The sequence below is a fragment of the Thunnus thynnus genome, chromosome 7 (genome assembly GCF_963924715.1).
Source record: "Thunnus thynnus chromosome 7, fThuThy2.1, whole genome shotgun sequence".
Classification (NCBI taxonomy): Eukaryota; Metazoa; Chordata; class Actinopteri; order Scombriformes; family Scombridae; genus Thunnus; species Thunnus thynnus.
Genome location: NC_089523.1, coordinates 24,339,410 through 24,363,686, shown reverse-complemented (window position 1 = coordinate 24,363,686; position 24,277 = coordinate 24,339,410). Strand labels below are relative to the sequence as shown.

Here is a 24,277-nt window from a genome sequence, read left to right as displayed (position 1 = left end):
CTGCTTTGTATCTAAAGTCTGTCTGAAGGGACATTTAACAAAAGGTCAACCAACAATGACCCACATTCGTACACGATGAAAACCCCACCACGTGTCACTCCATACCTGCTCTGCTAGTGGATGCCGTTATAGATACTCTACTGTATAATCCCCTTCACACGTGACGTTTCAGAGGAACAATGTGTAGATAAAACACCCCTAACTGTGAGATACAAGTCAGTACTAACAGGCCTCTGATGTGTTTGCACTAAGAGTATAGTTTAATATGTGTAACCATATTTTTAGAACAGTAATTTAATGATATAGCATATCAGATATACTTTTCAGCCTGGAGTGGCTTTGTTTTTATGATTTGGGAACCATTTGAAATATAAATACTGTGTGTAAGAGCTCATTAAAACAATGTCCTCCATCAAAGAATGCAGAGATGTGCAGGTGAATGAGGCGAGAAGAACAAAACAATCAGCTGACAGACAAGAAAATTGCCCAATTTGAGTCTTATGGGACAAAAGGAGCTGTTGACATCGATGTAACAGAAGTCTGTGGTGTAACAAAAGCCTTTGAACATGCTCCACCTTGCTAATCATCTCCCGTAGTGCCAGGGAGGTTTCTTCATGGTTGAATTGGTATGGCAAGCTTTACCGGGGCCGTATGGCACTCTGGCTAACCCTCGCGAGTGGCAGGGCGAGTTCATGGTAAGCACACGAATGATGAATGAGTGAGTGAAACAGTGTTGTGACAAGCGTGCGCTTCGCCTTTTATCAAAATGGTTACAGTTAAGTATTAGTGAGGACAGGGTTAACTGTGCGTTTACAGAAAAGAAAGTGCTGTTCATGCTCCTTTGCTGACCTTGGCAGGAGTCTCTGCACACTAATGAGCGGAGGTATCTAGTGTCAGGTGAGCAGTTCAAGTTCACTCCAACTTCTGTTCACTGTTTTTCTCGCTCAGGAAACACGTTTTTTTTTTTAACCGCTTTTGACACACTGTACTGTATTTTTCCTTTCCTGTGCTACCAGCTGTATAAAATTGTTTTTTTTTGTAAAATGGGTGTGTTGTCACCACATTGTCACAGTCAGCTGGCGTAACTGGTTTTCTCAGTTTCAGATGTGTTTACAGCAATGGAACAAACTATTTTAAGTCAACAAACATCCAATATTGAGTTCAGTTGAGAAACCTTTCATGCAAACAGTGATCAACATCTGTGGCCTCTATATGCAGAAACAGCTATTTGTTGATGCACACAAACATTTCTGATTCTGTTTTGTTGTCTTGTGCACTATTTCCTACAGATAAGTGGCCAAATGTGCATCACAACATGTTTAGAAGTGCTGCTGCTAGTGTTACAGTAAACAACAGCTATTTATTTCTTAATGCAATGTTTGTAATGGACTGAAGGCAACTTCAGAACCAAGAACCAAGACTTTCTAGCAAATGTAGGAAAACATCAATCTCACGACAACACGGCAAGTTAAAAATATCAGCATTAAGTTATGGTATTGTCCTTCTGTAGTAGTGGACTTTTACAGTGCAGATTGAGTAAATATTCATCATTCATTCATGTCTCAGTTTTAAAGGGGCAACTCTGAAAGTTTTAAGAGTCTTATCTTTCCTGACTATTGGGTCAAAGATGCTACATTAAGCCTGAATCTGGATTGCTGTCCTCACAAGAAAAAAGTGCTCATTTATTTGGGAAATCCAAGTCAAAAGCCAGAGACTATATTACCAGAGTTGGCAAAAAACTGATTTATCTACATCTGAACTAAATCATTATGTACAGCTGTCTCAAATCAGTGTTTATTAATGTTGTCTGAACTCAAACAGACACTCAAGAACTAAATAAATTCTAAAATGAATAAAATACTCTAATTAGTTCAGTGACTTAAAGAATAAACCTATTAAGACTAAATCTGACCAAACATTTGATGGTTTTTGATACACAATACTATGTTCACACTTCAGTCACTACTTAGTGATATCCAGCTCTTTCTATGCCTTTTCAATTAATCAACATCAAAGTCTTAACTTGTATCCTGCGTCTGGAGCTTCATTGTGGTGCCTGTTGATGCCTCCTGTGCTCGACTTTCAGTGGCTGAAGACGGACGGGTCTCGTTGGCCATTTGGGGAACTTTCCTGGATGTGGGGACTCATCGCTATCAAAACAAAGCGATAAATGGTGTGGACATTGGGCAGTGTTTACATGGGGACCAAAGGGCAGCAGGAATGGAGGAGTGTGGACTTGGAGAGATGGGAGGGAATGGCAGCAGGCGGGCAGGACGAAAGCCGTGGTGAGGCTGCAGACTGGGAGGCAGGGATTGTGGATCTGCTGGTGAAACCCCATGGATAAATGCTGAGGGTGAATCTCACTGAGTCTTTCTGTTGGTTTAAGTTCAGTCCTCTCCTGGAGTTTTTTCACCAGAACCAATCTGATGTGGTGCCGCTTCCGCAGGCTGAGAAAAGAGCCCAAGAAATCTGCCAGTGGCGTTTCCCCCTCCACAAACCTCTGAAGCAGCAGCTGTTTGGGGAGATATTTTCAGACACACACAGTCAGTGGACAGTTTTTACTCCAGGTTAGACCTGTCCTTTGCAGCCACAAGTTTGCAGGGAACTGACTTTGTGAAAAAAATAAGCTAACATCAACTATTTGTCTCCTTATCTCCCCCAGCACTGATATTTCTTTTCTGTCACATTCTTTTCAGTCACCACTTCAATGCTGCACTGTCCTCAAGGCCTTTTTTATAATGGTTTGTTAGTGTGTTGCCAGAGGATGTAAGAGTGTATCTATTACCTGAAAGCAGACAGTTTATTCTTCTTATTAATAACCCAAAGTGTAGCTCGTCTTCAGTCAACAGTTTATCTGTTATTTATGATGTCTTAACTACAGTAATAACCACTAGCATCTTCTTTGCATCTGAATTAGTATTAGTATTATTTCTTATAGAAAATGCATTGACATGCATAAAAAAAGAATTTACTCCTCACCTCACACTCCTCCTCATCATGATTTATCTTCTTCAGGAGACACCGCTGAACGTAATGAACGCTGTATTTTTCTGCTACAAAACAAAGCAACATTTTCAGAGTTTCAGCAGAACAAAAACACCAACTACAGGGAAACGGCAAAGGAGTTAATGCAGCCAAGAATTAAAATAAATAAATATAATAATCAAAACTCACCAAGCTGTTCTTGTTTGGCCTGGATGATGCTTCTAAATTTTTCAAGTTCCCTGTACTTCATCGCAAGTAGCAACTTCGCATCTCTAAATTTAGGTTTTTGTGAAAGACTCGCTTTTGCTAGTTTTTGATTTGAAACCAGTATCTTCTGTGTAGCTCTCTGCAGTCCCTGAAACTGGAATTGTCAGAATTTAATATAATCCTCGCATTGCAAGTAGAGAGAAAATATAGGCAATGTGTTTTATTATTATTATGATGATCATAAAAGAGCATCTATTATCAGCGTGAAATCATCCGACTTTGAGACCAGTATTTTTATGCTCCTCTGTCACATGTTGCTCACCTTCTCGCTGCACTTGACTATGTGATTTATTTTGTCTTCGTCCTCCAGCAGCTCCCGCAGCTCTCTGGTCCTCAAAACCCCAAACTGTACCGACAGAGACATGATGACCCTCCACCCTGCATGCTCACTGCTTCGTCAAAGTTTGGTACCTGTCCGTTACTGATGCGTCCTGCTGGGGCGCAGTGAGCTTGTAGATGCTGCGTTCAGGCGTTGTAGGAAACCGCGGTTTTATACGACAACGGCGCACTCGACACAAATGACCTTAAAAAAATGACACTGTTTGGCGACATCTTATGAATTTGAGGTAAGATAAAGATGTGTTTTTAAGTTAATTGCTAGCTATTTGTTTTAGCTTTACACAATCACACAAGTAATAGGCTATCAAACAAAATTTTAACTATTATACCGCATGTTTTTGTGTGTGGCTTATTCTATCAGTTTTTTGAGCTTCAAGGCAGATTGAAACACTGATTTAATGGTTGTTTGTGTGAAGTGTCTGTTGCACAGCCTGGAAATAATTCATTAAAAGAATTGAATTTTCTCCCCAAAAAAATCAAAATGCTAACTGACATGAAATGCATCTTTAATTTAGGCAATTTTGGATAGCAGGTTCCAATATTGACAACAAAAATCAGCCTAGTAGAGCTGTTACCAATATTCAATCGTTAAGAAATAATCTTTACATTTTTCAAATCACTCTTACAGTCTGCATCGATTTTCTTTTAAATGCCTCAAATAAGAGTTTGAAACAACAAAAACGTGCAACAGCCTACACGTTTATAGCCTTGCAAGGTACTGTGGTTGCAATCTATTTAAATTTAGCCTGTGCAGATCGAGTGTATCAGGCCTGTTACCTTTGCATGTAGTCAAAGCATAATTCTCCTCATGTTTAAGGATGTTATTCCTACTCTGCAGATAAGAGGCTTAAACCAGCTCCCACAGGATACATGAGGGCTTATGAAAATATATAAGAAAATTACATGTGATAATGTGTACATAACATACATATTGCAGAATTAATGCTGCTCTGCCATTGATGAGAGTACAACCACCTATTTACTATATGTGCATATCAGAAAATGTTATATGCAGTGATTAAAGGAGAGTAAAATAAAAACATTATAAAACATTTTTCAGTCTATGTAAATACAGTATATGGTGATTGTCTCATACAAGCTAACAAAAGTATGTTGTTGACATCCTGTTACTACCACTGTGGGCTTTTCTCCTCCTTTACAGACTCCAGATCATCCTAATGTCCTGTGTGTGTGTGTGTGTGTGTGTGTGTGTGTGTGTGTGTGTGTGTGTGTGTGTGTCCTGTCCAGACCAGGATGACGCCTGTCAACACAGCCCACTATCCAGGTGACCACTGCAGGCCTCCCTCAGAATAACCCTGCCTCGGCTATATGTGGCCTCAGTTAATCCTTAAGACGGTCTCTCCCTGCTCATCAGTGAAAGTCCTGCACTGAGACACACACCAGTTTCTCCTCCTGAGAGCGGCGGGGCAACATGCAGATTAACCGCACCAGCCCTCAACACAGGACACCAGCGCTTTGTAAGTAAAGCAAATAATTTACCTCATAGTTCAGCTTACACAGAATTGTATTTGTTTCAGAAGGGTTCAGATGAGAGTCAGGCTAAGATATCTTAACTAAGAAATGTTTATCAGTTTCAAGAATCATGTTTTACAGGTTTACATGTTGCTTTTTTTCCTCATCTTGCACAAACTGTAGCAGCCTTAAAACATACATAACATGCACAACAAACATAGTGGTGTGAATCTGCTCTGAATGTTCAAGCTTTCTACTGTGTTGCATAAGAAGCTCTGTGTTGTATTTTAGGAAACAGTGAGTCCCGCTCATAAGGATCCTAGTGTCAGAGGGTGACATTGCTCATTTCCTGTGTTTGTTTTTATTTATGTTACCCACAATTCTTATCTGAGGCTTGTTCCAACTGTTAAAGGAAACTCAGGACAAGAGAACAGTAGTTGTTTTTTTCAAGCAGCAGTTTGGGGGCCAAGAGGCTCAAACGCAGAAGGAAATAAACAGATTGTTAATATGATGAATATTATTTTTAATTTGATTTGATCTTTATTTAATCTGGCAGTCTCATTGAGCTTAAGATCTCTTTTCCAAGAGAGACCTGAGGACAAGAAACACTCATAAGACAAGAACACAACCAGCAGACAGAAACAACACAACAAACAAGGAATAAATAAAAAACAATACATGAATCATAAAAAAACATCAGATAATCAAGCTTTAAACTCTCCAAAGCGAATGTAAGACTCAAGTTTTAGGGCAGTTTGCAGTTCATTCTTTTTAAAATTCAATTTAATGATGGTATTACAAGTGACCTCTAATACTATTAAAAAGAATAAGTAAGATTAAATCAATGTTGTTTATATAATCCGAAATCACAAATTTGCCTCAAAGAGACCTTTTTACAGCAGACGTTGACTTGGCTTCGCAGGAAAAGCAGAGATAATACTTATAACATGAAAGACGACTTTATTCTATTTATGTGAGCCAGTCCATGGATTCATGCTGACTCATCGGAATCATTTACTTGCTTAATGGAACGGAGCCATCGTTAATGTTATTAGTTACGCTTGGACCTTTCCTGCGATGAGTCAAAATGTCTGCTGTGAAAAAGGCCTGATCAGCATAAGTTTGCTAGTCATTCAAGAAGAGGTGCTACTGATAAATAAAACAAGAGTATCTGAATTAATCCACTGAATGTAAAGTTGAAAAATCAACAATGTATTGAATGTTAATGGTGTTATTAGAACATAAACGAGGAGGCTACTCCAAAAATAGGAATAAAAGATGATAAAAATCAATGCAGCAGAATTAGAGATATCTTTTTTATTCCACGCATTCTTCTTCCTTCGTCAAAACCTGTCACCTACATTACCCACAATGCAACTCAACTACATTCTCTCAACTATGCAGGTTCAGGTGTTTTATGCTAGAAGGGCTAGCTTCAAGCAGAGATGAGTAGCGGGCAACAGAGGTCTGGTAAACTCACTTCTTTCTGGTTCTTTACATCCTGATTTTTTTTTCCTTTTCAAATTTGAAGTCTTCAGCCTTTACTGACATTGGCCTAAGTGACATCAGTTGAAGCAATTTATGAGATTTTGCACAGCTCTCTCTGGAGTCCCAAAAGGCTTTATACAACTTTTTTATGCAGTAGCTTTTCCTAAGACAGACTTTGATGTGTAAAATTGGTGGAGTAACAGAACAGAAACTTGTAATTCTGTGACAAAGAGGAATTTCTCTTATTATGTAACAGACAAAGTTTCTTGAATCTTATAAAATATTAAAGGACTATACCACTTGTGTTTTTTAAGTTTTGACCCATTAACTACAAATTGTTTATACTTTTCCATACCATACATTTTTAGATTGACTTCTTATCTTCTACCCAGCCACTGATTTTCATTCATGCAGTATGGTATGAAGATCCGCTTGCAAGAGTTGACACCTGCTTGGGAGTGTTTTCTCTCAAATCAACTTGACATCCAAGATATGAGTCAGCTTCTAAGAAGCTATGCATCTGCAAGCTATAGTGTCAGAAAAACAAACAATAAGCATATTTGAATTTTGTTTCTTGAACAAAAAAGGTTGCTGTTCTGTTGGTGACTGTCAGGGTTTAAAGTCTGGATTTTGAAGCACTTCAACAGCAACACAGAAGAACAGTACAACATGATAAAAACATACATTTGACAAAAAGAAAGTCAGCTTAACTAACCAAGCCTCACATCTCTGCTTCCACACCTCTCAGCGCAGTGATGCATCCTCAGGTGCTTTCACCAAGCCAGCTCTGGGACGTTCAGCTGTGAGTGGACGAGAACAAACCACCATGAGCAGGGCAGAAATGGACTCGGAGCACCACGCCGAACTGGATGACTTGGTGGCAGCCATGAATGTGGCTGCCAACCGTGTGACCCCGCCTAATGGCTACAGGTCGGGTGCTCCGAGGGCCACCAGCTCTCACAGAGCTCGCCTCTCTGACAGGAAGATGTCGCTGCAGGAGCGAGGGAGCCGCATTTCTCGGCAGCCGACCATTGAGACCAAACGTGTGTCCATCACAGACGCTGATGTGAGGAGTCTTAAACTGACAGAGCTGGATTTTTGACGTAATTTGTTACTCATGAGATGCTTTACTGATTGAATTCCCCCTGTAATTTCTGCAGGACTGTGTCCAGCTCAACCAGTATAAGCTGAAGAATGAGATTGGAAAGGTGATTAATAAGCATCATCCAGTAATTGAGGTGACACAGAGAGGATGTCAAAGGAATTTAAAAAGCACCTTTCTTCTTTTTACACCCCAGGGTTCATACGGAGTGGTGAAATTAGCTTATAATGAAGATTCTGAACAGTATTATGTAAGTTGAATCTTATATTTTGTGCATTTAAGGCCAAAGTGTTAGTTTGTCGTCATAATTGTTCCCTTTATCTCATTTATTCAGGCAATGAAAGTTGTTTCAAAGAAGAAGCTGATGAGGCAGTGCGGATTTTTGCGTGAGTGAAATTTCCATGACTCAGATCTGTCCATTCCTGTGCTGTTGGTAGCGATATGTTTTCTGATTTCTTATCCGTCTGTGTGTGTTTGTTTGTGTAATTTCAGGCCGCCTGCCTCCTCAAGGATCAAACTCCCAGCAGGATCCGTTCCCTAAGGCCATGTTGCCCCTGGAGAGAGTCTACAAGGAGATCGCAATCCTGAAGAAACTGTACCATCATAATGTGGTGAAACTAGTGGAGGTCAGACATGTCCTGCATTACTACACACTAGTTAATTTCAGTGATTACAGTGGAATCAGACTGATTAATGGTGACAATGGAGGAGTTGAACTTAAAAAAACGATTACGCTGCAGTTTGCGGGTCCCATGAAAGGACTTTGAGTAAATTTCCACTGTAGTTTGGCATGTTTCTGTATGACATAAGATAGAGATTGGGATTAAACAAACTACACAAAGAAAAAAAGGTTTGTTTTGATATATTCATGTGCTAAAAAATATATTTTAGTCTGTATAACAAGGCGTGGGTGTAAAATTCAACCAAAGACATGTGAAAAGAAAATGAATTGTTTTGTTTTTGAAATGTTTTTATTTATTGTGGCTGATTAGACCTGGGTAGGAGGAGCACTAAATGTACTAATATGAATGATAAAGATGTTTCACACAAATCACAGGAGAGTGAAAAAGTGTCAGTCAGGCACAGTCTGAACACACCTACACAGTCCTGAGAATCAGCAAAAATAACTGATAACACCTGTGTGAGTTCATGAGCTATACAACCCACAGAAGCATCTCATGTTACAGTTACAATTACATCTACAATAAAATAATAAATAATTGGACTATAAATATTTTTGAGGCAAAAAAAATGAGGCAGAGTATGCGATTTCTAATGTTCTTCAGGTGCTTGATGATCCTGATGAAGATGGACTTCACATGGGTAGGGTTTCATTTATTCTTTTCACAGTAGTTGGATTTATCTCCTAACGTTTCAATACAGAGTCAATGTCATTCAATTCTGATTATTTGTCCTCAAGCCTTCGAATTGGTGCCGAAAGGGTACGTTTATTGTGCACATTAATGTCCTCTGTCAAGCTCCCAAGTAGAGACCGGTTGGACATGAATAAAATCGTTACTGGTTCTATGAAATTTAATATATCTATTTAATTTTTTTCTTTTTTTTCTCCACCTCTCCTATTGATCAGACCAGTGATGGAGGTGCCTACAGACAACCCTTTCACAGAGGAGCAGGCTCGCTTTTACTTTCGAGACATCGTCCTGGGAATAGAGTATTGTAAGTTTTACTGATAAGATATTTTATATAGAGTCAAAACATTTCATGTGCTCATAACCTTTGCTTTATTCAAAGTCATAAAGCTTGTGATTACAATCTGCTCACTGGTTTGTTAAAGCCATTACATGTAGAAAATCTCCCACTTTGGTGCCCCGAACAAGCTGAAAGCGGCATCTCTTTCCACACATACTGGTTTTTAAAAGTCAAAATAATATAGCTAGTTTTGCTTGCATATGTTGTTTAATTTAAAATCTGCAACTGAATTGAAAAATTACAACTCTTTCTCACTGGCTATTATCACAGTTATTATTATTTAAAACATCTTCAACCTTTTGCACTGTTAAAGACATAAAAAAGATCATTTCAGTATCATTGGTATGTTGATTTTTTTTCATAATATTGGTACAATTATACCAATTATACCAAATTATCATATTAGCTGATCAGCAGACATTCATCATGTTGGCATCTCTGCATTTCTGCCTTGTCCAGTGCACTACCACAAGATCATCCACAGAGACATTAAACCTTCCAACCTGCTGCTGGGGGACGACGGTCATGTCAAGATCGCAGACTTTGGAGTGAGCAACGAGTTTGAGGGGTCAGACGCCCTCCTGTCGAGCACGGCAGGGACGCCGGCCTTCATGGCCCCTGAGACAATGACTGAACACGAGCAGAGCTTCAGCGGAAAGGTGGGATGAAACTTGTTGTGTTGGTCAGCTGGAAAACAGACTGTGTTAATCACTGAATATGACTCATCATATCAGACTGTGTTTAATTGCAAGACATTATCAAGAAATTATGTCCTAACGCCTACTGTGAGCGTCTCAGTAATGACACAGTCCTGATAATTACTGTGTTTGTTTACCAGGCATTAGACGTGTGGGCGATGGGAGTCACACTATACTGTTTTGTCTTTGGGAAGGTAAGCAAGTTCTCAGCACAATTCACACTGAATAAAAAGACAGTCAAACACAACATTTTAATATTGAAATCATTTTCTTGTGATTGTCCCATTGCAGTGCCCTTTTTATGATGAATATATCGTTTCTCTGCACAACAAGATCAAGAACAAACCTGTGGAGTTTCCAGAAATGTAAGAGACATTTAGACAGCAGGCATGGTTTATAACAATTAGATTAACTTGCTTTGTTTGCATGTTTCCTCAGTATAGGTCCAAACTAAGGTCTCTTCATACAGTGTATGATGTTTTTCTCTAGACAGACAATTTTGGCAACAAGTGACCAATTTTTTACAGATATTTTTCTTGATTTGAGAGAAAAAAGTGATGAACTGAAGCAGAAGACATATAAACAACAGGTGTTCATTTGTTTGTTAGTGGGAAGACGTTAATACTGGGAAATATATCACATGTTTTTAGTCTGTTGACTGACTTGTGTGTTTCTTTCAGTCTCCTTTTTTGATACTCATGATGACACATTGCATCTGTCCATGCTGACATAAGTCTTTCTTTTTTAAAGAGGCAGACAAACTGTTTGTTACTTTATGTTTTTTTCTGTCTCACAGGCCATCGATAAGTACAGAACTGAAGGAGCTCATTGAAAGGATGTTGGATAAAAACTCTGAAACAAGAATCACCATCCCTGAAATTAAGGTGGCTGGTAGAGAAGAAATTAATAGAAACAACAGATTATGTGTCCACAATTCTTTCATGATGGAAGTGTTGTTTTATGTTTCGCTGTCACAGCTCCATCCGTGGGTGACAGAGAACGGCTCAAATCCTCTCCCTCTGGAGGAGGAGCACTGCACGGCGGTGGAGGTCACAGAGGAGGAGGTGCAGAACAGCGTAAAACTCATCCCCAGCCTCTCTACTGTGGTGAGTCGCAAGGACTGCTCCATGTGTTGACAACACTATAGAGGCCATGTTGCCTCCCACTGAAATATATATATATATATTTATTAAATATATATATCAGATTTACTCCTTTAGACCTTCTCTTAAAATCCATTTCCCTCTGAGATCCAATAATTTCCATTTCATACTTAAACAACTTGCTCAGAGACTAACTTTTATGTCACAACCATTAACATCTACCAAACTCTCAAGACATAGAGGTGCATTTAACAAAGAAAGGTGCACAATTATAAAGTCATAAGGAGTTGGTGTGGCAGGCAGGACAATAACAAACACAGGATGACACAGATGTGCTTCACAGATGACACAAAAATGCAATTTTTTCGATCATATTGCCTTTAAAGTTGTGAAATTGCAATAGTTATATATGACAGGATAGATGACTTATCTGTGATGTACTGGTATTCTCAGGACTACAAACTATGAAGTAACCGCTCAAAAAACAGCTTTCCAGAAAATTAAAGTGTGATTATTTAAAGGGATTTCATATAAAATTCTTTTTTAAGTGTACACTTTGTTGTGGAGAATTGGCTGATAGTATGATAATGTTGTTTGTTTGTTTATTTTATCGTGCTCTCTCTGATGTCCGCTGCAGATTGTGGTGAAGTCCATGCTGAGGAAGCGGTCTTTCAGTAATCCCTTTGAGTGTCAGGTCAGACGGGCAGAGAGGTCCATGTCTGCCCCTGGAGGTCTTCTTACGTAAGTAGCCTACTCTGCAAATCCTGCCTGCTCTGCTCTGCCAAACTGCCAGCTCTGCGATTAGGCCTCTAACAAAACAAAGCAGCAAGCAGATGCTTGGATAAAAATAGATTCAGTTGGTTACATATATGTGTGGAGAGTGTCTCTCATATTAACTATATTACATAGCATAAGACAAGTCTAATATACCACCATATCTGAACCACTAATCTTTGAATACTGACTGTAGTTCTTATGGTGTGTATTTGTTTTGTTTTAGTCCATAAATTAGCAGCCCGCGCAGGCAGATAAAAGTATTTCTCCTCTCCTGATAAGCTAAATGGAAGCCCCTGCGGCAGCAGTAATGGCTGCGCTGCTTTTGTTTTCCATTAACAAGCCAGTCCCCTCTGTGGGGGGCCGCTGGCACAGCTAATTACACCTCCATGGGAAGAGCTGTGGCACTGCAGCTACATCCTCCTCCACACTAACCCAGTCACCACCAGTACAGTGTACAACGCCGCAGTCTCCCACACAGTTAAATCTGTGGAGAGAGAGAGTTTGGATCAGGCTGTCTGTCTATCTGACACATGTGATGTGTAAATGGTGAAATCATGTCAAGGCTGATGGTGAGATTGAGGTGATAAATATATGTTGAAGGTCTATTAGAGTGGCGGAGAGAGGATTCTGTATATTTTACAGTTTGAAAGGTGTAGTTTGGCTCTTCAGTTTAATAAGAAGATCTAAATTGTTAAATTTGATCTTCTTGGAGGGATGATGTGGCAGTTTGTTCCAGTGTTTAAATATTACACTTATGTGTCTACTTTAATAGCAACAGTTTTATTAAAGTTTACACTTTCTATTCAGATTTGATCTCTGATCCGTTTTGGCAGAAGTTGGAGGTGGTAGTCATGAAATATTGTGAATAAAAATAAATGCAGACGAAATATAAAATATTACCATGAAATTGTAAAACAATCCAGTAAATAAATAAAACTCATCCTCATGAATCATTATTTAATCAGGCTTCTTTTCATGGTATGTTGTATTTAATTCCAGTATTCTTTATTTCAAAATGTCTTTTTTCCAAATAGTTATGTAATTGGTTTTCTGTAACAACCAATCACACAACTGTTTCAGTCCTGTTTGTCTTGTTTGACAAAGACTTTGTGACAAAAGTGTAAAAGTGTCATTTTAGAATAAAAACTATGGGAATTTTAAAAAAAAGCATTGTTGTGAAAAGAAGGAAGGGATGAAATAGTGTAGTTACAATAATTAGCTGAGCTTTAAAATGTATTGGATTGTTTCCCAATTTCATGTTAATATTACATATTTGTTCTGTATTCATTCATATGATTATCTATTTCATAAGATTTTATTTGTCAAGTTATTTTTAACACTTTGGGTCTCTATATGTTCTGGAATAATAAACCAATAACCAATAAACCAATAATAAACCAATTGGCCTGATGGAGGCACTGTAATAATATTTACAGATTACAGAAGTTTAAAATTTCAAACTTTGAAGCTCTAAGGAATATTTTGACATTTTCATAAATACACACATTTGCTTTGTTGGCGAGAGATGAGAAGATACCACTCTCAACTTTGTCCTTTAAATATGAAGCTACAGCCAGCAGTAGATTAGCTTAGCTTAGCATAAAGAGCAATTTACGGTTTTTAATCACCACTGAGATCACAAATTGTCATTTTCGTGTCAGTTTTGGTACGGATTGATCAAGACTCACTCATGGTCGGTTAGTCGCACAAAAATAGACAACAGCACTGTATGCCGTTTCACTGGCATCGCAGAAAACATGCAGTTTGATTGCCTGAGTTTGGTTGAATCTCAATTTAGTACCATCTCAGAACGGCCACCCGGTGGAGCTTCGACAGCTCTGCACACCACTGATCCCATCTGTCAGCCAGCAAGTTCATTAGTGGTATGATGTTATACTGTGTTAAAGTAAATTAAAATGTTCAGTCTCCTTGCTGGTTTTTCTGACACATTCAGAATCATTACCACTTTTGCAGTTAGCATTGACATTAACTGTGTGTGCTTGTAAAATTTATATTTTAAAGACTCGTTATTATGGATTTTGTATTTCTCTGTAATGTAGCACAGTGTTGACAATGTTACTTAAAAAATATTTCTAAACCCTGAAGCTCAAACCATTTCCTGATGCCCCACAAAATATATATTTAAATAATGAAATGAATATCATAAACATGTGACTAGTCGACTAATGGCTTGAACTAACAACTACTAGTTGACGAGGAAATTCTTTGGTTGGGGGTAACCCTAGGATTTTGTTATATTTGGATAGAACCAGGCTAGCTGTTTCCCCGTTTCCAGTCTGTATTCTAAGCTAAGCTAACCAACATATTTAACTGTCTATTGGATTGGTACCAATCTTCTCATCTAACTCTCAGCAAAAACGCAAAGAAGCGTATTTCCCTAAATGTCGGGCTATCCTTTTAAACCACCCCAGTCCTGCTATAATCAAATCAAATTTGGAGCAAAGTGACATCGTCACTGTCGAGCCCAACATTGTTTATTGTTTATTGTTTATCATTAATGGTGTTGCTAGCGGACAGCGCATAAAGTCTGGCCTTTTATACACAATCTCCTCTTTCTTGCAGTGACTCTTGGGGCTTAATAGGGTCTTCGCCTCATCTTCATCCTTCCTTGAGGTAAATATTTCAGGAGCGTTTAGGTTGAGCTTGTATGTTTCATACTCAGCTCAGCTCACCAGTTGTTTGTTAAACCTTAAGAGGATTTAAGAGGGACAAGACAACACAGAGCTCTCAACAACGAGCTGTACCCAAAATAAATGGACACACACAGCTGAGTGCTTTGTGCTCCTGTCTCTCATGTGTCCTCTTGAGGTTGATGTGTATGAAAAGTGATGAGCTGTGCTGTGGAGGACATGTATTCTATGACATTTTTAGTCTAGTGTTACCCGCACCCCGCTCCACCTCCTCCTCCTTCTCATCTGCAATCTCACTTAGTAGCTTCGACAACATGATCGAGCGTTTGTCGCCCACAGGAAAGTCAGCAACGAGGGGAGCAGAGACGGAGAGCTGGAGGACCTGTACGAAGATGATACATTTACAGAGTGTACGGATTAAACAGATGTATCATGAACACAGATTAATAGAAGAAGAGACCGTTCATTTTGTACCTTTCTTTACATCTCTTTCCTAATTTGTTGCTTTTGCTTCATACTTGCTACGCTTACATGCTTGCATATTTTCTCACTTTAGTGCAGAAGATTGTGATACAGTAATTTTGTGATATACTCAATATAGAAAAGACGGGTAGAAACGCACGTATGCATTCAATAAAAGACATGATTACACATAAGATAAGATTTTTGTCTGTTCACTCTGTTTGTCTGCTGTCGTGTGCATATTTAAATTCAGTAAGGCATGATTGATGAATGAATTCTTGAATGTAATGTAATTTACTAATATTGGATTGTGTTAAAAATGTAAATATGCTTTATAATGAAGATATTTTTACATTTTCCTACAGCTGTTGAAGATAATAAAAGATGACATTGAAACGTTGACTTTAATTGATTGTAAATAAAAAGCTGTGGAGTTCTTTTGTGTGTAATATATATATACATATATATATATTACATGATGGTTTTGTAGTGTTCAATGTGAAACACCAGATGGCAGTCTCAGTTACGTATCCAGAAACAGTACGTCTGCTTTTTCCAAAGTAACAGCATGTAAAAATGTACAAATTCACACTCCAACATCACCATGTATTGAAGACAAATCTTCAAAAACACCTTGCAGCCAGCTGCTGTAGCCTGAATTCATTTTTAGATCTGACTCATTTCAATATCAAGACTCATTTCAGTATCAAGGCACTTCATTCTCCATACCAGTAGAGGGCAGCATTGTTCTGTCAGTAAGGGGATCACCTTTAAACCAGCAGACCCATGTTTGAGCCCATGTGACAGCAATAATCCACCCTGTTGAGGTTCCATTGAACAAGCTGCAAAGACCCTGATCTTACAGATTTATCCTTTCAGGATCCATCTGAAATTTCACACAATTTACTTAGATTTTCCTACTGGATGAGGAAATATGAGTATAATTGTGCAGCTTATACTTGCCTACCTAGTTCAGTAAATATGCGGTGACAGCACTTTATCATATTAATAAACAGACACACTATTATGAGGGAATTTCTAGGTTCTTGTTCACTTAAATTTATTGTAGGTGGTGAATTACAAAAGCACAGTACAGCTCTCACGGGTGAAGTGGATAACCATGTTGGAAATCATTTATTTGCAGTATGTTTTCTACCTGAAGATTACTGATCTTTACTGTAAGATTTTAAAATTTTTTCTCATATATTTCCTGGAAAATATGAGAATTGTATTTTGAGGATTCTATTAAAAACCCCATCTGTATAGGGCACCTTTTATACATATTTCAGTAAATGCATACTGTATCCCAACACTGCTCTCTTCTCCTCTTTGATTGTGTTGCAAAAATAGAGCGTTCAGTTCCGATGATATAAGGAGGAGGCATGATGCTGCAGAATGTAAAATCCCTGAGCAGGAGTGCCACTGCCACTCACCATCTCAGCATTACTGTCCCCGAACAATCCTGATCAGAGCTAATTTCAGGTTCATCAGATTGAGCTGTGGACCCACCGTTGGATTTATTGAGGTAGAGTGGGCCTGAAGGTTTTTCTGGAGGTGTGTAGTAGGTGGAACAATATCTCTGATGGTCTAAGAACAGTTCAGTATGGAAAATGGCAAAACAATGGCAAGAAACAGAAAAGCTGCGGTATGGTTTTTAATTTTTTTTTTAATTTTATTTTAGTATTTAGCTGGAACAGGATAAAACTGTGTGACAGGTGGTGAAGAGAAACAGAACAAGTGGTAAAGGATACTTTAGTAAAGGAGAAGTTATTTTATAGAGGTTAAATTGTGCAGCTGGTAGAATACCAAAAAACTCCACATTCACCACATCCACCTGAAAGTATCAGAGGTAAGATTAAATTAAACTGGGGTGCAAAATATAAATTGGAATAGAGAATCGTGATCAAAGATACCATCCATAACATAAAATATTCACATTAAAGACCAAGTAAGTTAGAACAATTTAGTCATATGATGGATATGGATGATATTTGATAGCATGTGTTTAAGATTTGTTTACTAGTAGGCCTGCATGTATTGTCAACAATGTTAGCAGCTCTGTGAGGCTATACTTATGTACAGCAGTGCTTTGAGCTAAATGCTAACATGATCTAGCATGTTGATGTCTAGCAGGTATTATGTGCTCACCTTCTTAGTTTAGCATGTTAGCATGCTAACATCTACTAGTTAAAGACAAAGTGCAGCTGAGGCTGATGAGTATGTCATTAGTTTGTAGGTATTACTGGATAAATTGACATTTTGACCTGCTGGTAGTGCTAGAGTAGTAGTAGTTAATTGTAATTTTTGCCCAAATGAACATTGAAACAGGTTTTTCTTGCTGTAATCATTCCTCCTGTTCATACTGACCATTAGAAGATCCCTTCATAATGCACTTATATGTAAGTGATGGGGGCCCAAAATCCACAGTCCTCCTTCTGTGCAAAAATGTATTTCGAGTTTATTTAAAGCTGATATGAAGCTGCATCCAAATTGGTCAAATCAAGTCAATATCTTTCACAGTTACTAGACTCACAGGTCAGTTACAGTCATTTTAGTGCCAGATTCTCTCTCTTTTAGCTACTATCCCTCCACTGCAGCTGAACAGGGAAACGCTGTCCATTGAGACTCAAAGAGGGATTTTTTTTACTTAAAGAACTGTAACTGTGGGAGATATCCATGTTATTTGACTAACTCAGACTGCTGAAGCCTCATAATATCTTCAGATAAACTTTCAAGCTTTATATGAAAGCTCGGTATGTGCACATTCAATCATTATTACTGTCTGATCAGTTAAAGTCACATGTTTATCTCTATCACACATCCTGTATCCTTGAGCATCCTATAGCCTCCAATAAAATACAGTCTTTAAGATGGTTTAGATTATGAAATTCGTCAACACTCATGTCACATTCTCTGTGCCAGCTGCTCCTTAAATACATTAAAATACAGATAAAAACAACTCTTTAGCCCCTGCAAGCGTTCATGAGACCATTTGTATTCCTGCAGTCAGCCCATTTTCTGTCGCTGCAGTTATGTGAAGACCAAAGAGGAGTGTTTCAGAGCAAAGATTTCTGTGGAAACTGTTGCCATGCAACAGCACAATACTGCGCTCATACAGAGTAGTAACTTCACTGTATGACTGCTCTTTTTCTACAGCTCCCTGCCTGCACGAGTAATGTAATGCTCTATTCTATTCTATTTCTTTCTATTCTATTCTATGCTACTGTATGTCTAAATACATTGTAAGGTCTTTATTTTTGGGGCTGTAACTGTGGTGTCATTGTTCCATCAATGGGCAGGGGAAACTTTGCGTCTGGTTCCACACCCAAACTCAGTTTCCACACTCAGAGCCAGCTGTAGTTCAGCCTCAGCTATTTAGCTAAACACTGACCCTTGGCTCTTACTGTTAACCCTCTATTCTTGTCGCCACGCCGCGTTTCACCCCTCCAGCCTCAGCCGACTCCACGTCACCGGCCCTTCTCTTTCTCTCTCTCTCTCTCTCTCTCTCTCTCTCTCTCTCTGTGCCCGCGATCCACCACGAGTGACCCCACTGGCCTGCTGTCAACTCAATTGTACATCCCCCTGGGCTGCAAAGTGCAGAAAGGTTTTTCTTTTTTTTTTTTCTTCTCCTATCCTGTCCTGTTGGGAATCCCCTGTGCCCACATATATAATGAGTCACCAGCTCAGATATCAGGCAGACCCACAAACATGAAGGGTATAGCCTAATTTTTTCAACCAGTTGGCACCTGAGGAGCTAACTGTAAAACAAAGCATGAGTGGCTAGATGTTGTGTTAAGGTAGAAGAACACACAGACACCTCACATTGATGAACAGCAGCATAAACAACACTGGTTTCAAGAGTGAGCCTGCCAGAAAAAGCTGGATATACAGACCATGAAATGCAAGAAAAACAGCTTGATAATGATGAATCTTCTATCTAAATCCAGCGTTAACAGATAATCAACAATACCCAAAGTCTTCATGTCACATTTAAATCATTATCAGTTAATTATCACATTGTGAGCCTGTCTGGAGTGGGAGTTAAGACTTCCAAAATAGATATTACATATAATTTGCTGCCTCACACCGCTGCTTGTCAGACAGGTGATGTGATGTGATGTGATATCATTTCATTCTCACTTTCATTTTTTTTTTTTTTTTTTTTGTCCTCTGGTAGACTATGGTGACATCCATGACAAACATGACTCTGAACTAAAAACGGAGGATAACATGTCAGCTGAAATAAGAAATCACTCTCTAATACAGATGCAGCTAAATATAGCCCAACATTAGGCGTTAACTGTTTCACTGTGTGTGGCCTCCTCCGAACCCCTCACCCCCCCACCCCTACCCCACCCCCCTGGTCAGCTCACTGTCAGTCAGAGGGGGTCACACAGATAGGTGACCTCCTCTGACAGTGATCTGACTGCAGAGGATCTTCCGACTGTACGACTGTTAGACGCAGCGAAAAAGTTACTTTCCCATCATCACTGTTAATATTAGAACAACACAAGAACAGTCATGAAGTTATAAACTATTAAAGACGTTTAATGGTGTTGAATGATGCCATTTGAAGAAATTAAATGATCATCAATTTTTCATATCTGGGCCTGTATATCATGCTTCTTGGGCTACTTGGAAGAACAGACAAAAGGGAAAATGACAGAAAAATACCTGCAAACCTGAGCATTGAAACACATAAATCCTGCATGTTGTACTGTATATAGTCTAAATAAAACACAGAACTGATTACAAAAATCTGCATTCTTACTTTGCTCTTTATTAAAAAACAATCTCAGGTGATGTCCTATACATTATACCTTTGCTCTAACTGGTCTGAAGTCTTTGTGTCGCCTATTGAGATGTTATTGACTTTTGTTACCTAATGTACTGTTTACTGTATGTGCCCAGTGTAAGATTTGTATAAACTTATTTTGCCAACATCTTGGTTTGCAAGAAGAAAATCAGAAAATTAAAGTAATTTTTAAAGTGAAATTTAACTTCTTAATGGTCTTAACACATTAACATATTCGGTACATGTTGACACTTGGGGTTGGGGCCCAAATTAAAGAGCTACTGCAGCCAAATAATACCAGTAGGAATCTGAAGTCCTTGGATCAGTGTTTGCTGGCTGTCGCTCGTTTCAGGCTCAAGACAAAAGGAGACTGTGCTTTTGAAGTCGCAGCTCATAAACTTTGGAACTCTCTCCCATTGGACTTAAGATCTGTGGACACCTTTAAAAAGCAGCTCAAGACCCATTTATTTAGACTTGTTTTTATTTAATTAGTTGTGTTTATTTCTGCTTTTGCCTTGTCTTTTTAGTTGTATGTCTGTATGTAATGTTTGTTGCTCTGTCTCTAACATGCTTTTTTATTTGCTTTTTGCTTGTTTTTCTTGTGAAGTGCTTTGTGACGTCTGCTCTTGAAAGGTACTATATAAATGAACTTATTATTATTATTACCATTATTATTATTATTATTATTATTATTATTATTATATTATCATTGGGTTGTAAAGGGAACATTCAGGGTTGGCAACTGTAGTGATACAATAAGTCTGCATTGTCAACAGCAAACACATAGTGAAAACGCATGTACCTATGTGGTTTTAAAAATACACTGTCAGGTGTTACGCAATAACAACTACGAGTGTTGAAAATGTAACACAGTTAAAGTGTTAAAATCTTAACACTTTTGACTACTGACTAGTGTGGATCTATATAAACACTGGGCCAGTGCGGCTATAATGCTTTTTGTCTTCTCTCCATTAGTAAGGCTGTGGCTGCGATAAACTCTTAAACTGCAACTATATTTCTGACAGCTGAAATAAAGGAGAAAAAGAAATATATTATATTTGTGAGATTCAGATAAAAGTGCAGTCACTGTTGATTTTAGGAAAAGTATATGATTTTTGTTTGTATCTAACTGCTCAGTGTTCTTCATTATTATTCAGTCAGGGGGTATTTTTATTAGTTTGCGGTTGCTGTGACTTAAAGAGTTTACTCATCATGAGGAGTAACATTCATCCTGAAAACAGATGTATAATGTAATTTCTGGCTCTAGAAGGAGGCGTCTAAAGTCTGAGAAAATAACCCCGATGATGCAATCTTGGTGTTTGGGGTTTTGAGACTTCTGATTTTTAACAGACAGCCTTTGCTACTCTTAAATCTTATGTCAAAGAACAAGCTCTATTCTAGGTTTTACAACAATTTACAAAACACAAAATATTCTATGTGATTTGTTAAAAACATGAAGTTATCTGCTGCAGTGAAAGGCTTGTCTTTACTTACGGACTGGCTGGCCGGTTAAAAGATGGTACAGTGGAGCAAAAGATCCTCCAAAAACACTATTTCTGTTCTGACAAATTATATTTTTTAACAGAGGATTATTCACAATAAACTAAACATCTCCATGAATTCTAAGATGTGGAAAAACATATCAAGTGTCAATTATTTAAATAATGAAGTTTGAGCATACTTGTGTGTTGTTTTTTTTTTTAAATTAAGATGTTATTTTGTCAGGGAACGTGGTGTGACTGTGATTCTCCTGCAATGGGAGGCCTTGAAAGAACATGCAGAGTGACGTAGCTGAGAAAGAGGGAGGGATGGGGGGGATGACTTAAATTTAGAATCACCTTTTTTACAAACTTCTGTTCATCACACGAGCCTCTGTAGTTATGAATAATCACCTCCTGTATTATTCTGTGGAATCAGTTTGATCATCAGAAAAGGCAAAAAGCAAATTACGTAAAGACTGAAATGACAGCAGTGTTGTATGTTGTGTTTCAGGCCAGATGGAGAGCATTTGGGGGGATTGAAGCTCTCCCAAAATCATGTGATGACATTTTCCCACCGCCTATCAGATGCAATGTATCCTGGGATGTTTTGGGACAAGTGCTCCCTAAAATAGTCTCTTAAAACCTTCAGCTGAACGTTGTGGCACTTTTTGATAAATAATACAAAGTCTAAATGTTAGCTTGAATAATTCATTTTGCAGCAGTCATGCATACAGCTGTCTTTGTGCCCGAAAGAGTCAGCGGCACTCTTTGTCTTAGCATAACTTAATGCTGCGAAAAACTACGGCTGAGTAAACTTTAAGAAAACAGCAGACATCGGACTCGATTGTTCGTACTGTATCATGTGTGTAATTTCATGTCATGTCATGTGTTTGCTCAGCTGGGGGTGAAAGTGATGAATCAGACTCTCTTAACTGAAGACATGAACTCTCACCATCCACACAGAGTCTCTATATTGGAGAGGCTGTCACATTGATGTCTCTGGTCTACTCAATGTCTACTCACAGGCTGCAGGGAGGCCTATTTATAGATCTGTCTCTGTTCTCTGCTTCTACATCGGTCCCCTCTTTCCCTCCATCTCTCGTTTCTCTCCCCTTCCCTCCCTCTAATGGGTTGATATTTCTGGAGCTGCGCAGCTATTATCTTCTTTGCATCTTTGAGGTGCAGATCACGTTGAGTCAGATCATAAACTTTTCAAAATCAGACGTATCTGTCTGTTTTATCGGTATGCTGCGCCGAAATTTCATCTCATCATGTCACGAAGAATAGTGAAGCATTAATCCAAGGTTTTATTTCTAACATCTAATTGGTCATGAGCTGCCATGTTACACCTCCAGGCCTCATAAATCACAAAGATCAATCTTTATCCACCATGTTTTGAAATTATACTTTGAGGGACCATCTAAAGTTTTAGTCTGTCTGTTCTCCTGCTGCTGCCATCCAGTGTCCAGTCCAAAGAGCTGCCACTTTCACCCCACAGCCCACAAAACAAGCCACTCGACTTGCTGTTTGGTTGATGATTGTCTCAACAACGACTGAGAGAAGCCTACGCCACAGAGGGTAAATGCTTTTTAATGCAGAAATGTGTAGACAGCAAATAAATGCAGTACTCATTATGGAGTTAACAAATGAAAACAATGATCTGCAACAAAGCTCAGACCTTTTGACAAAAATTACTGACCTCATGTATTTTGGATGCAGCACAGCAAACTGTAAGGATCCTGAACATGAGAAAAAGGTAGTCTGATGATCCAATGTCTAAAATTACCAATTAACAAGGGGATAAAGGCTGTATTAAAACCTTTCATCGGGCATGTGACCAATATGATAAAGAACAAGGTTGAAATGTTGCCTTCAGTCCAATAAGGTTTTAGGATCTTAAAGGATGGGTTCACAATTGTTCAAGTCTGTCTTAAACCAACAGTCAGGTGCCATAATCCTTGCTGTGATCATTTCTCCTGTTCAAACAGTCATTATGTGCAAAAATAGAAAAGTATGTTTACAACAGTTGGATCACCATGAAATTTGGTTCAGACATTCATGGTCCACAGAAGATGAATTTTAACTAACTTAAATTCTCTGGTCAAAATTTCAGTTTGTCTAATACTTTGGTCTGTGACCAGATAGCCTCGTTGCAAAAGTGATGACATTCCCATCAGCCTCAGCTGTACGTTATGTTTAGTGATACTTATCACATTTGAGCATGGCCTTGATGAGATGGTGAACATGACAAACATTAACATCAGCACGTTGGCTCTGTAATTGTGAGCATGTTAGCATGTTGACATTAACATTTAGCTGAAAGTGTGTGAAGTGGCCTACAGCTTCACACAGCTGCTAGCATAGCTGTAGACTACCTCCGTCATTGAATCTGGTATCCTGCACCTGCTAAATAGAGGACAGGATGTGCACACAACTACCTCTCTACAAACTTGATAGTAAAATTCAGAGAGGTGCTTTGACAAAAAAATAACCTGTATCATCTTCAAGATACACCTGGCTTTTACTGTTTATTTTTAATCTATCATTAAAGATGTAGATTATTTTAGATGATCAGGACCTTTTCAATGAGACGCTGAGGAAAAGTGGCATCACAGTGTTCATCCACTGATGCTAACGAGGAATTTTATCCAGTGATTTAGAGGGCATTCGCCCATGAGTGACATAGTTATGGTTCGATGATCACTTAGGCCTTGTCTGGACTACATGCGTCCCCTTAGGGAAATAATGCTTCATCTGATGAAAGTGATCAGACAGAGCAGTTATTGTATAAGTGGAAGTGAACAATTTTCTGTTTTGTAGCTACATATCCTGTCGATGTGACCTTTAAAACATAATCTTCTCCAGGATGATTACATCAATTAAATAAATTGGCTTGATTAGATATTTATGTTTATTGTAAACAGCACGAATTACACCATACTTTAC

The 24,277-nt window shown here is 38.5% G+C and overlaps 2 protein-coding genes across 4 annotated transcripts; one reads left to right on the top strand and one right to left on the bottom strand.

The window, feature by feature from the left end:
- Positions 1–733: 733 nt before the first annotated feature.
- LOC137186300 (vacuolar protein sorting-associated protein 37D-like) lies at positions 734–3,717 on the bottom strand. 2 transcript variants are annotated; one of them, XM_067595120.1, is made up of 4 exons: positions 3,515–3,717; positions 3,175–3,346; positions 2,980–3,053; positions 734–2,512 (listed from the first exon to the last, which is right to left on the bottom strand). In XM_067595120.1, the coding sequence occupies exons 1-4, from the start codon at positions 3,614–3,616 to the stop codon at positions 2,045–2,047; spliced, it is 816 nt and encodes a 271-aa protein (XP_067451221.1). In that variant the 5' UTR covers positions 3,617–3,717; the 3' UTR covers positions 734–2,044. The 2 variants fall into 2 exon arrangements, with proteins under 2 accessions (XP_067451221.1, XP_067451222.1); XM_067595121.1 differs by having other exon boundaries at positions 2,980–3,050.
- An 8-nt stretch (positions 3,718–3,725) lies between these two features.
- camkk1b (calcium/calmodulin-dependent protein kinase kinase 1, alpha b) lies at positions 3,726–15,451 on the top strand. 2 transcript variants are annotated; one of them, XM_067595117.1, is made up of 18 exons: positions 3,726–3,818; positions 4,840–5,069; positions 7,301–7,618; positions 7,713–7,760; positions 7,851–7,904; positions 7,989–8,040; positions 8,147–8,280; positions 8,941–8,977; positions 9,075–9,096; positions 9,243–9,331; positions 9,824–10,023; positions 10,203–10,256; positions 10,354–10,427; positions 10,859–10,946; positions 11,040–11,168; positions 11,803–11,906; positions 14,526–14,576; positions 14,933–15,451. In XM_067595117.1, exons 3-18 carry the CDS (start codon positions 7,379–7,381, stop codon positions 15,012–15,014), a joined length of 1,458 nt encoding a protein of 485 aa, XP_067451218.1. In that variant the 5' UTR covers positions 3,726–3,818; positions 4,840–5,069; positions 7,301–7,378; the 3' UTR covers positions 15,015–15,451. The 2 variants fall into 2 exon arrangements, with proteins under 2 accessions (XP_067451218.1, XP_067451219.1); XM_067595118.1 differs by lacking the exon at positions 3,726–3,818 and having other exon boundaries at positions 4,804–5,069.
- The last annotated feature ends 8,826 nt before the right edge of the window (positions 15,452–24,277 follow it).